Source organism: Malurus melanocephalus, unplaced genomic scaffold (assembly GCF_030028575.1).
Source record: "Malurus melanocephalus ecotype Western Australia unplaced genomic scaffold, MMel_1.1 scaffold_83, whole genome shotgun sequence".
NCBI classification, from domain to species: domain Eukaryota; kingdom Metazoa; phylum Chordata; class Aves; order Passeriformes; family Maluridae; genus Malurus; species Malurus melanocephalus.
The window spans coordinates 665,988-679,465 of NW_026623315.1; the positions used below are offsets into that span (position 1 = coordinate 665,988).

The following is a 13,478-nucleotide window of genomic DNA, read 5'->3' on the forward strand; positions in this document are numbered from 1 at the left end:
TTTTTTTTTTTTTTTTTTTTCATAGTGACCTGTGTGTGAGTTGCATGGGTTGCACATGTTTCTGGAGGAATTTCGGTTCTCCAAGAGGGCTTTTGAAGTGCTGACTTGATTTATGTGGGCTGTCAGGGAGGACATAGGGAGTCTCAGGTATCACCCAGGTCTTTTGCTTGGGGAAGGAAAAGCTGAAGTTGCTCCCTAGAGAGGCTGGTTCCCATGCAGGASAGAAGAGGCCCAAGTCCCTGGGAGGGGACACTGGAAGCCAGCTTTAGGTTTTGGTGTAGTATTTCCAGGGAACATTCAGTAGTGAGGTGYTCAAATCCTGCTGATTTTCCATGGTGTTCCTTTGGGTGCATCAGCCTTCATCTCCCCTTGGCAAAACAGAAGATCAAATAGGAGTGATCTGTTGAGTTGCAAATCCTTTGCTARCACCACCCAAATGTTTAGGGTTAGGTGAACTGATGAGTTTTCAGGTGAGAGCCAGACAGATGCAGAACCAAATGGAGCATCTGCCTGCACTGCCTGGAAGTGACTTGGTAGAGGAGGGGCCTGGCTGAGGTGTGCTGGGGTCTCCAGGGAGGTTTGACTACTTGTTTTAGCACGCAGTGCCTTGGTCTGCAGGCACAAATGGGTGCTTTTAGAGGTGTAACATGTAGCATCACGTTTTTACCAGTGTTTTTTTCATACAGCTAGATGGAAATCTCCACCTGATGAGGATTATCTACACCCTTACCAAAAGCTTTTTATAAAACCATTTTTGTTAATAGTTATAAATGTTCGTTAGGTGTTGTATTATGGCTTTCTTGTTATTTAGAGCAAAGCTGATAAGCTGTGGGTGTTTTAGGAGGGCCCCGGGCATCTCATTTTACAGTGAAAAGCTGGGATGCTTCCCAGGAATCGGGCAGGGAGTATCTCGTAGCAAAGTCTGCAGATTGTTTTTCCCCTTGGCAGAARCAGAGCAGTAGCTGAATCACTGAGCCCTGTGAAGACCTGGAACCTCAGCACCTTTGAATGGGTGTGAGCAGCTCAAAGGGCAGCAGTGTTCTTTGGAATTGTGGTGCACAGTGAAGTTAGTATTGGAGCACTGCTGAAACCACAACTCCTTTAACTTTGGGGCTGTACACACCTGGGGACTTCACTGAACCCTGCTGATGGTGGGGCACCAGGATACACTGTGTGTGCAGCAATCACAGGGCTGACAAGTGGAGAATTTCTCATTTAAATGAAAGCTTGTCTGAGTCTGTTTTGTCTGTGAGTGATGATAATGGTGCCATTTCCACAGGGAATGAGCAGAGGCATCCTTTACTGACTGCCCCTGGGAGAGTACCAAAACTGAAAGRAGACGTTTGCCTGTAGTGGAGAGGAGGGGGAGGCAGGGAGAGACAGGTCCTGGTGGAACAAGGAAAGCTGAAGGATCATGGCACTTGAACCGGTGGGTGTGTGCAGATTGCAGAGCTTATCTCACTGCRAGGAACCAAGCAAATAAGTACTGGCCTGAATACATCTCTTCAAKATTACAGCAGTATATGCTTCTCCTCCCTTCCTCTTGGGACCTCAGCTGGGTTTGCAAGCTAAAGAAAATGCTGCCAAAAGGAAAGAAAAAGGAAGTAGTTGAGGCAGAGGAGCAATCAGTCTTTCAGCCAGGATACAGTAGCAATGGGAACTGAAAGGAATAAGGAGCCTCATTCATGTGGCACTGGAGTTATCATAATCTCTGACGTCGCTAWAAGGTACTTAAAATGTCACTGACGTGAGTCTGATGGCATTTTTGTCCTTCACTCTCAATGTGTACATGAAGATCTGCAGCAAGGTCAGGGGTCAAGAACATGACATGAAAACGGATACAGAAAACTTGTGTTTACCAACTCTGTGATTTTTTGGGTGGGGAGTACCTGTCCATCTTTGTACAGACAGCCCTGTCACTCAGTGATGAATGGAACCAATCTGCCAGGTTTTCCAGGCACTCGATCTCACCCAGGCCTCATGATCTCCTTGAAATCACCTCTCCAGCAAGGATGATTGCACAGTAGYGGATAAGCAGTATAACAAGGCATGCAATGTGTGTTATTTAGAGTTTGATATGGGAATTACTTGGTTAAATTGAGCCATGGGAGGGTGGGTTCAAGTTCCAGAGAAATTCTAAAGTAAAGCCAGGATAACCGAGCATTGCATTGTGTATGACAGTGTGAAGGCTTTTCTCATTTGTCTTTGAATGACGTGTGTGTAAACAGAGGGCTTGGTTCTTCTGGAATAARTAGGTGGCAATGTTGGAAAGGCAGCAGCTGTACCTGCACAGGGTCCTCCCTGCCAGAGTGTCAGAGCAGAATTCTAACGGGGAGGACCCTTGTGAAGGTACAATTTCTGCCAAAAGGCATMAGGGTCTATTTACAGATTATATCTATGTGCGTGTGTGGACAGATGGGAATGATGATACCAGAGGTGCAAAGATTCTAGGGGGGTTCTTTTAAATGCAGCTGTGGATTCTTCAGCATGAATCTAGCCTCCTGTAAAAAGGGGGCAAAAACCAGTTACATCTGATGGAGAAGGGTCAATGTGATTGTGAAAGTCAGATTATGCACAGATTGGAAAGAATAGGACAGACTTGCTGTTTCTGTATCAGTTACATATGCAGCCCCCACCACCAGAATCATCCTGCCACTGTATTCTTCTTAATCTGATGCCACATTGGTATGGCAAGGAAATCCCACCACTGAAGCAGCACACCGTCACATTAGGCCCTTCAAAATTAAGTGACAATCTTAGCAAACCCAGTTAGGAGCATGTGTAAGGAAAGCTTGGCTGTGCTGGCTGTTCCTGAAAAGAGAGGTGCTGCTGAAAAGAAGAGAGATGCTGCTAGAAGAACTGTGGTCTTGCTCTGCAGATCGATGTTGTCTGACACGTGGAAATAAATCATACCAACTGGTCCCAGAAAATGCTGGTGTTCAGCATGGCTTGTGTTGAATTTTTAGTGAATGGGATACAGTAAGTAACGAAACTCCTTCTTGTGAGTGTGAAATAGCAACCCTTGGAGCAAAAAATGTCACCAGGGGCTTTGAGCCTGGTGGTAAGTGGAAATGCACTTGTTGAATTTTGAGGGTGGGACTGACATTTCAGACTGAGCACTGGGTTTGGTTTCATTTCTRACAGCCTTCGAGATCTGCATTCAACCTGTTGGATCACGTGAGCCAAGACTACTGCTGGTTCTGCCGTGCTGAGATGGAGTGTGGCAAATGCTGGGAAGTGGCTTACAGGGCATGTTTTTGGTCCCTGCTCTTTTCCAAAGATCCCTTTGTTCAGGCTCTCAGCTGCAGCGCGGGCGGTTGCTTGTCGCATGATGCGAAAGGGAACAGAGATTTCTTTGTTGTCCGGGGCGGCTGTCCTGCGGGTAGAAATTGAACTGAAATCAGCAATTTCCATCCCTTTCCGAATCTGGCTACTGTGTGCTCAGGCATGAGTTTACTGATGTGTGTATGTGTGGTGATTTGGGTTTGTCATCGTGGTGGTAAAAGAGAAACCTGTCATTTCTTCTTAATGACGTTGTCTAAGGTTAAAAACCACMATTTCAGAGGGGACATCTGCTGGGATCGGTGTTTGCATAAACACTTGTTAAGAGTGGCAAAGCTACCGAGTGCAGCACTCAGGAATCTTGCTGAACTGTGGCTACTCAGGATCCCTCTGCTTCMCGCTGAGGACAGAAGTTTTTGCTAAAAGCCACTCGTGCCAAGAAAATTATCCAGAATTGCTGACTAGTGTCAGTGGCATGTRGGGCTGGAGTGATGCTGCTGACATTTTAACACCAGCAGAAAGCACAGTCAGCACTGTTTCAGGAAATAGCCATCGGAGCTGGCGTGGAGCAGGGCACAGAGTCTGTTTTGCAGCAGGATGGGGTTGGAGGTGGCCCCTGTTGCATTGGCTTCCACAGCTTTAAAGAAACTGCCTTTGCACAGTGCTGCAGCACTCAGCAAGCACTCAGCAAGTGGCTGCCCTCAGCAACAGGTTTTCCTTGCTTTTTCCTTGTGTAGCCTAAGGCAAAAGATCAGGATCATTGTGACTGCAGGGAGTGAATGGAAAAAAAAGAGAGGTGGAAAGGAAAAATGGATAAAAATCACTTTTTTTTCCCTCTTTCAGGCAAGGTGTGCTGAGAGTCGGAGATGAAGGCTAAAATTATGTTGGTTAAAATCCTTCCGAATATTGTATCTGGAAAAGGCAAAGACTTATTTAGAGAGTAATTTCRCTTGCTAACTGAGATTTTATAGGCTTTCAAGTAAGATTTAGCAGATACATGTAAGAATGTAAACTAGGTATAGATGTGCTRTAATGCCATTTTTCAATTGTCAACCTTGGCACAGTATGTATGAATATTATAGCATGTCTGGTTATGACATAGTTGAGTAATTTAGCATATTACAGTTTTTACAGAAAGCGTTCCCAATTTATTTTAAGAAGCCCTTTCATTCTGTGACTTTATTTTCCATGTTTTAGAGGCCAAAATATTTAAAGAATGGGTAAAAGGGTCAATCAGGGGGTGAAATGGAGCATATACTGGAAGGAAGGTGGAAGGATGTTGGGGGGTGGGGGGTGGAGGATGGTTTGGATATGGATGTGGGAGCCTTGACAGCTCCTGTAGGATCTGTCCTGTTGGGGAWCCCAGAGGGTCAATGCCTATGCACTGAAGCGTAATGGGATAGACAGGAGATGGCAGAAGCAATTTCTGCCCWCCATGGGGTTTGCTTTAGTGTACTTAATAGTGGTTTATGCCTGCCAGTATCTTTACTGGGCGCTGTGCCTGCACTCAGCTGCTGTGCCTCCTGCTTCTTCTTGCTGCTCATCCACAGGCAGTATCACCCRGCTGCTTTGTGGAAAAGAGGAAATKGGTGCATGCTGGCGAAATTTTCTGGAGCAGCAATTCATTGGCATGGTGGAGAGGAAAATGCAGCATTTACAGTGCAATAAATACTTTGGCTCTGTGGAAAGCCTGGTGGGTGTCGTGGAAAATTGGCAGGTTTTCTGCTCTCAAAATTTTCTGCTCGACATTGCTGTAGTCAAAAGGGAACATTGAGTCATTAGCTCTTGTGTCAGATAACTGCACAGAAACTCGGGCTGCCGCTGAATGTGCGCATTCCTGGGAAGGCATATCCATTTGAAAAGCCAAGTTTTTCTTATCTTTGCATTGACCTTTTTTTTTTTTCTTTTGTCTTTTTTCTAATGCCTGTACGATTTATCTCTTGCTTTCTTAAAATGTTTCTTTCAATAAATGAGATAAACCTGCTCAGTTCAAGAAGAACCATGAAGTTTTGCTCGCTTGGTGCCTGCCTGAGTCCTGGGGTGGGCCCACAGCCAAGTGAGCATTTCAGTTCGAGTAGGATTTGGACAAAACAAAGTAACTAATTATTCTTTGCAGCCKTCTCTCCAGGTTTGTGTCAGTTTGGACTCTGGCTCTGAGTGCAGTGGGGCTTGGCACAGAGCTAGGACAGCTTTCAGTGTGCTGGTTGAATGCACACAGGCAGCTGCAGCACGGAGTGCCAGGTCTGCTCTGCGAAAAYCTGGGAAAATCAAGTGTCTGCTTTTTAGCAGCCGTGTGTATGCTACTGCAAAGGACTCCTGAGTGGTTTTATCCATGTGATGTGAAAACTGATGGCCATGGCTGTTAGCCTCAGGAAGAAATCGTTACCCACCCTGGCAGTGTGAGCCTGGTGCTACCAGAGTTTAGTTACTTTTCTGTGCTGTCGTAAGCACAATGGACTTCTTCCTAACTTTCTCCAGACTTTTCCAATTACTCTGGAGCTTGCAGTGCCCCAGAAGAAGTGATATTTTGTTTACCATCCTTTGCATAACAAAGTTCAGCAAGATGTTGATGTCCCTCCTCTTGGGCCAGAAGAAGTGAGACGTGACTGACARTCCCTTGACCAGGGACTGTAAGAACCAGCATGAATGGGACTGAGTAGTGRTGGAAGGAGAGACCTGGAGGTGAAATCCTGTTGGAATCATGACAAGCCAGAGACAGAAACACATCATCTGTTTCTCCTTCATACTGCCCCTTATTTGTTTATTTGCTTGAACAGAGATTCAGGTTTTCTCAGAGGYAGTTAAAGGGTGATGCTGCTTTCAAAACAGCCTCTCACAATCACAGGGTAATGCCTGAAGCAAAGAAACTGGCTTGATGTGCCATTTTCCTAGGTAAGAGAGGTAGGTGTCAGATAGTCTAGCTCTGTTTTGGTGGAAAATCCTTAGGGTCTTCAGCAGGCACAACTGAGGTCTGAAATGAGTGATTTAAAAGAGCTAAGTGAAGAGCTGTGTTGTCCTCACATCAGTGSATAACCAGCAAGACTATCTTATACAATAAGTGGCAGAAACTTGGGCTGTGAACAGCCCTGAGCAGTCACTGCTTTTGTGAGGGTCCTTAAGCAGGTTTAGATGTATGTAAAGGTTGTTGGGAAGGATGGGAGAATAAAGGAAGTGTCATTGTACCCAGACAGGACTATTGCTGTGCAATTTTTTTTGCAAAAGTCTTTCATTGTGGAGATTTGATGACCATTGAGACCACAGTTAACGCCTCTCTCAGGGCAGKTGATAGTGATGTCACCTACATCTTGTGGCTTCAGTGAACCACATGGTCCTAAGCTGTTGAGCCACCATGACAAGCTACATGTGTTGTCACCCAACCATGCCACCCCCTCGGGTCCCACTTGTGACTTCTGTCTCCCTCCTCTCTCTTCCAGGTACCTGTGTGAAGTGCAGCAAGGGCGTGTATGGAGCAAACCAAGCTTGCCAGGCCATGGGCAACCTCTACCAYGACAGCTGCTTCACCTGTGGAGCCTGCAGTGAGTATCCCTGCCCTGGTCTGATGCTGGTGCCAGACACTGCAGCAAACTCTTTGGACTTAACATTTTTCTGGAATAAAGAAGGGGCAAAAAGGAAGTGGTTATTAAACTATCTGCCAGCTGRAGTCTGCTGCAGCTGTATGACTTGGTAGTGGTGGTGGTGCTTGCTGTTTGTTTTTGAATGGATTGTTGCAAGGCATGTAGAAAAGGTATTTTGGATTGTGCCAAGCTTCTGCCTTCTGGTATGGGGGATGTTTGTTTTCATTCCTACGTCTCTTAGTTAGAGCCACATTTTCTTACTTACAAGAGTATTTTTTCAAAGTGGCAGTGAGTATGCCTTATCTGGCATGTTTTTTGTCTCAGCAGGCTTTACTTTTCAGGTGGAGCTGCTTCATGGTAAATCCAGTGAGCGTTTTCACTGTGTGTGTTATCTTTTACTTTCTAAAACCATTTTGTCCTTCTGAAAGACCTCCAGTCAAAGCATCRAAGTGCATGAATGACCCAGGTTACACATCTTGATTGTTTTTATTCCAGAGAAATGCAGCCATGCCCTGTAATGAAGGGCATGTTTCTGTCAGCTTGGTGTATGGTTTTTGCATGGAGGGAACTGGTGCAGAGCTGTCAGGCTGGGAGTGGTGATGATGAGCCCTGTGAAATCTACACAAGAAGCAGAGTAAATAGTTCAGCTGACCCTGGTGAGCTCCCTGTGGGTCTCTTGTTAGACYCACATCWGKAGCTTGCTGGGGCGTGCAGCAATGYGTGGATTCTCCTAAGCAGCTYTTTGAGGKCTGTGGTGGAGCTGGAGTGAAGAACAGGCCACTTGATTTCAAATCATAGCTGTGCTTGTAAGACAGTGTTTTTTCTATTTTTTTTATGTTTAGCTCCAATGATAGTAGCATATTTTTAGAACTGTAGCTGTATATGTGGTGGCAGAAAAAATAATAATCTGCTGCTGCTTTTGTATATATGAGTTTGGTTTTCCCAGACGAGGCTTAGGGTTTTTCCTCCTGGATTGTATTTAGAGTTGTAAACTCATCAGGACTGCATGTGTTTTATTTGGAGCTGTAAAGTGGGAATAAATATAGAAAGATGCATATGCTTTTTAATAATAGCTGAGCCTTAAGCTATGCCCATTTCCCAGCTGTCCAGCACCAGCTGCCCCGCCTCACCTATGTTTTTAGTAGAGCATTTCACCATCATCTGACTGAAAATGGGAAAACTGAAAAGAAAAAGTGGTTTTTGCAGGTAGTGGCAGTTTCCTAGASGCTCAGCAGTCAGCAGCTCACTCTTCTGTCCTCTCTTACAAATTAATTTGAAATTAATAATGTTCTCCCATGGAAAGGATTCCTGGCTGCAACCAGGGCTTGCTTCAGTTACCTCTTGCCCTCTAGGGCCAGGCAGTCTCTGAATTGCCCTTGTACTCAGAGCTCCTATTAAAAATAATCCAGCAACATGTTTGGACTGTCTTAAATTTCTGAAATTACTACTGTGCAACTGGTGCTTTAGGAAGAAACACTTTTGATCCTGCTTTTAAAATTACTTTTATGATCTTTATTTGGAGACCAGAGCTAGAAAGGTACTTGCGGTTGCAGAGGTATCCGTGGTTACGTCTGTTTGTTTGTCTGTGTTTGGTTAAAAATTAGCTTAATGCCATTTCTAATGAGGTGGGTTGGTGAGGGTTGAAAGAATGGCTACTTGCTGCTTATTCTAAAAGTCAATCCTTTCCAAAGGTTTCCAATGCAACATGAAAAGGTGTAGATGTCAGGTGAGACTTAGAAAGATAGAAAGAAGTCAGGTTTAGCAAAGTGAAGCCCATTTTCTCTCTTACTCAGACTGTAATTGAGAAATRTGCTGAGTAGATGTGCTGGGGCAAAGGGTTTCAAACTGAAAGCAAAATTAAAAAATAAGGCTAGTGAAAATGATGGGGAGGTGGGAAAGAAAGAGGTGTGGGAGCAATAATACTTCCCTCAGTAAAAAATACTGTATTCTAATACAAGATAAAAAACGGGAATGCAAGTCTTGGGCATATAAATGAGAGCCTTGTTACATTTGGACAATAGTCATGAAAGCTCAAGTCCTTCCCATTGTGGTAGTGGCCATACTAAAAAACAAACTCCAGGCAGCCAGCAGGATGGCATGGGTAGATGGAGGGAGAGCTGTGTGGTGGCATGCGATTCCCAGCACCCTACAAAGAGTTGTGCTGGAGGAAGGCCCCCACAGTAGTGGTGTTTCCCTCCTGTGTACAGGCCTCTAGAGCAGCAAGAKCTGCAAGAAACCCTTCAGTGCAGGGGGAGGTTTCCTGCACTGCTCCTGCGGTCTGTGGGGCCCTCATGCACCAGTCGCTCTGGGGCTGCCTGGTCTGTGCTGGGCTGCCTTTCTGATTCATCAAACCCCTGCACTGGGGCTGTCTGATGCTGCCTGGGGATGCATGTGCCATCCTGCCCTGTGCTCAGGGAGGAAACCTACCCAAGGGAAATCCCCCCTTTTGAAGCCCAAAGTAATTTCCCAGCCCCACAGACCATCAGTTGCTATGGGGATAAAGGGCACTTTCACTTTACAGCTCTGTCGTTCATCCTGAAAGGACACATGCCCCTCTGCAGGCTTTCTGCCACCTGTGTCACTGCAGCAAATGGGATGAGAACGTTTTATCTGCCAAAAAGATAAATATTTGTTTGGATGGTGTTGTCTTTCTAGCTGCAAAGCACATTTTGAGCAGCCTATGTGGAAACTGGTTTCTAGTTTAAAAGTAAGTAGTGCTTTTAAGGTCAAGTGGAGTTCATCTTGGACACCATCCAGAACCAACTTGACTTTGAGAAGGTTGCTCATGATTTCAAGCCTAAAATTTCTGCTCTGGTGGAACACTGGATATCCCCCACTCCAATAAATAAAACACACAAAATTACCTATTAAGGTAAAGCATATTGTGCTCCAGATATTTATAAACACTGTCCTGCTGTTTTTATTTTAGCAAGCATTYCCAATTTTGCTCCTAGCTGTATTTGTGTTCGAATGTGCATTAGTTTCCCTGACAGAGAAAATCAAGAGGGTCTGAGAAGCAAGGGTTATGTGGGGGGGTGATACCTCATAGTGCCAAATTTCCTTCACCCTCTGCTTCCCAATACACATATCTTCAGAGATAAATGATAGAGCTGTTTGTTGAACAGGGCTGCATATACATTACAGGGTTTAGTTAGTAGGAAAAAAATGTACTGTCTTATCTGAGCCACTGGCATGTAATGCAGAAAATTTGGCTTAGAGGTCAAAACAGCAGATTTAGAATTACTACTTTGGCATAAATGTCTCATTTATCTTGTTTGTTACAGGGCAGAGGCACAAACAAGGCAGGCTTTTGCAGAGAGGGAGACGAAAAAAACTTCAGGCTCTTTCTGCAGGATTAGTAATAAATGATATTTGCTTTACAGGAGGGCCACAAATATAGGTTAAAAAAAACCCAAAAAACGCCTTGAGCTATTTCCTGCAAGCTCAAGGTGTCTGTTTCCGCCTTGGGGTTTGGGTTTTTTTGGGTTTTTTTTGCAGCTTGTTGGACAAACAGTTGTACCTATCAAATGGTTTCTTACACATTAACCATTTAAATTAAATCACTACTTTATACCTCCTGAGAACACAAAAAAAACATGTGTTTCCAGATGCTGATATTTACTATGTAGGTAGTGAGGAGACCTTAATAAATTATATACAAACTATTCAGTATCACTCTAACCTACTGTATTGGTTTTTGTGTTTTCTTTAGAATTCAGCCAGGCTTATATCCAAATGCCACAGGTTGCTTGGAAAACAAACCTTTTTAGCTCTGCTAGCAGTGTAATTTAGAGTCTAAGGGTCTTGTACTCGAGCCACTTGGTCCTCAAAGGAAATCTGAAAGCTAAAAAATCTCAAGGGAAGTGTTAGAGATGGCTGTGAAGGAARTAAGTAGGCGAGGAAGGAAGTCAGAAAGAAAGAACTGATCGCAAGGTGATTGGAAGGAGGGTTTGATGTTGAACTACAATATAAGGGCCAAAGTGAGGAACAGATTTTGGTACCTTACCGCAGAGTTGGAAACCTTGCACGTTTGCTAGATTTACAGAATTTGCTTTGACATCTCAGCATCACTGCATTACTTTATTTTTCTTTTCTATTTTTGCAAGATGGGATTAATGCTAATGTCAGTGTAAGGGTTAACTGGCTGCTGTTCCACTGACAGGCTTTGAAATCACCCGAGCTGGCTGCCTCTTGCCACCCTCTGGGTATATATATATATTTTATTTAATATTTCGCAACATAGTTGTGTTTAGAGGTATCAAGGGTCTTTTACTAAACTAGATAGCTAAGCTATCAAAGCAGTATTTTCTTCAAACATAATCCTCTGCTTGGGCTAATTAATCTTGCTGCAGTGATTATAAAGCATGGCTACATAGAGCAATGCAGCTCTTGGTGTCTTTGGGCTAATTATGTTGAATAAACATGTCCAGTATTGGTGTGTAACTCCTAGAACACGAAGGCCAGGGTTTTTATTGGCACTGTYCAGCAACTTTACAAGTAGAAAGTCACCTTTTGCTGTCCATGTGATTTAATCCCAGACAGCAGGATAGCCAGCCTTGCCAAATAAATTTCCCCGCAGCCACATGTATATGTGTGGTTATCTTCAGATGCAGAAACAGCCATCTCTTCTAGCGGAGGCAGAATTTACTGCCTATAATTGGATAAAAATCCACCACACCGAACAACTGATATGAGAAATGTGCAAATCTTCATAGTGGAGAGAGCAAAGCTTTGCTAATAATCTATCCTCAACATCTCTTCAATAAAAATTATCACGCCAGAGTCTGCATAGTAAACAATGCAGGGGTTTTTTTTAGCAAAAGTCATGTCAGAAAAGATTCAAGTCTGCCTGGATTAGGGGACATGAAATTCATCAGTGCATTTTTCTGCTTCAGTCAGTCTAAGCTGCTGTTATTTTCTTGCTGACTTTTCAGTCTAAGCTGCTGTTATTTTCTTGCTGACTTTTGTTTTCAGTCTCAGCTCACTTGTGAAAAATCCTGTTGTTTATCACAAGAAGTGCTTACTATAGATGAGAAAAGCCAGGGCAGATTCTACGGTACTTGTTCCTCTTCTGGTCAGATTTCAGTGCAGCAGTGATTTGGGGTCAGCTGATGGGGACTTTGGGATCAGGTAGATATCCTTGATGAAAAAGTGCAGATGTYTAGCTCACAAAGGGATGCAGTCAGGGGTTCATCAATGTAATAATGGTTTCGGTCAATTGCGTGTGTTTTAGTGCTGGCTGGAAGCTGAAATCATTAGGACAGTGTGAGAAAAAAAAGGTTGAAGTCTTTAGTAGAATCAATTTCCAGTCTTTATGGTATTATTATTTTATAACATCATCTTCCAAGTACTGTTTTCTATTAAGAACAGGCATAGGATTAATCGTGCTGTAAAGATTTTAGTGGGTTTCTTACAGCATCTTAAAAATACCTGTGAATAGTCTCTCAATAAGCACTGAGGCCCCTTCCACAACACAAGAAATTTAAAAATTAAATTTCTCTCTCATGTAGTTTCAATGCACAGTTACATCCACTGAGGTCATAGAGATTGCCTCCTCCTCCTCCTCCCTCCTCCTCTGAGCCCTGACCTCTGTGTGTGTTTCAATGAGTCACTGGGTGACAGGGYGGGAGGCCACCTCTTGACAGCCACCTGATTTTGGTGCATTTTGGGGAACAGGGCARCAGTCTTGAAAGTGATGCAGAGTAGCTGAGTACTGGGATGAGAACCAGTTATTCAGCAGGGWCTACCTGGACCACAGCACTGCTTTGCCCCGGGATGACTGTATTTTACCACTGAATTTTGAATATCCTAATGGTGTTGTCTAAAAGAACTGAATATCTTGCAACGGTTTGCCATCAGCMAAGGAGAGGTGTTGCTCAGTGGTGTGCTGTGCTGTGGTTTCGCAATGTTTCCCTCTGGGGATCCGTTTCTGCCCCCACCTGTGGTTGTGTTGCTGTTAGAGGCAGCTGACCTTTCTTGCTGACCTTTCTTATATGTGCCAGAGCATGGTTTTGGCTCTCGGGCATCAGATGTTTTCTCAGAGTTTTGAGGGTTTTTTTGTTTGGGTTTTGGGKKTTTTTTTTTCCCTACTACATCAAATGGTATGCTGTACGGTGACAACACAGAGGATATACTTTGCATTCTTACTGTACARCTGGTGTAGTTGAGAGAGACTGAACATCTTATGTGGTGATGGAGTCCTTGCTGTGTCCTAGCACAGTTTCTTCTCAGAGATATCCTGTACTCCTGCCCATGGTTTAACCAAGGCCTTGGTCTGTCCTGGGATGTCTGCTGTTTACCTAATTTAGAGGATGTACAGGCATTAAAGTGGTCCTTTCATGCAGGCCCAGTTCTGGAGCAGACTGGAAATATTGGTGCTTCTCTGTCAGCCTCAGTGCTGCATCCAGCTTTAATGGTGGCCAACAGAAATGGGACAGATGGCAGAAATTGCTCTTTGATGATTGACTTAGTCYGCTGCACGTGGTAGAACACCATACTGCCTGTCACCAGAGTGTCCATGGAGGGCTCCCAAAACACATGTGCTGGCTGGGGACTGGGGAGCTCATGTGCTGAGGGCAACGGGGACTTTTGCATGCTTGGGAGGAGCCAAGGTCCTTAGGC

The 13,478-nt window shown here is 44.3% G+C and overlaps 1 protein-coding gene across 2 annotated transcripts in view; it reads left to right on the top strand.

The window, feature by feature from the left end:
* LIMD1 (LIM domain containing 1) overlaps positions 1 to 13,478 on the top strand; it is a 30,788-nt gene that overhangs the window by 4,063 nt on the left and 13,247 nt on the right. For both annotated transcript variants that reach the window (XM_057367700.1, XM_057367699.1), the window contains exon 2: positions 6,717 to 6,818. In XM_057367700.1, the coding sequence (XP_057223683.1) occupies positions 6,717 to 6,818 (102 nt within the window). The remainder of the gene's footprint in view (positions 1 to 6,716; positions 6,819 to 13,478) is intronic.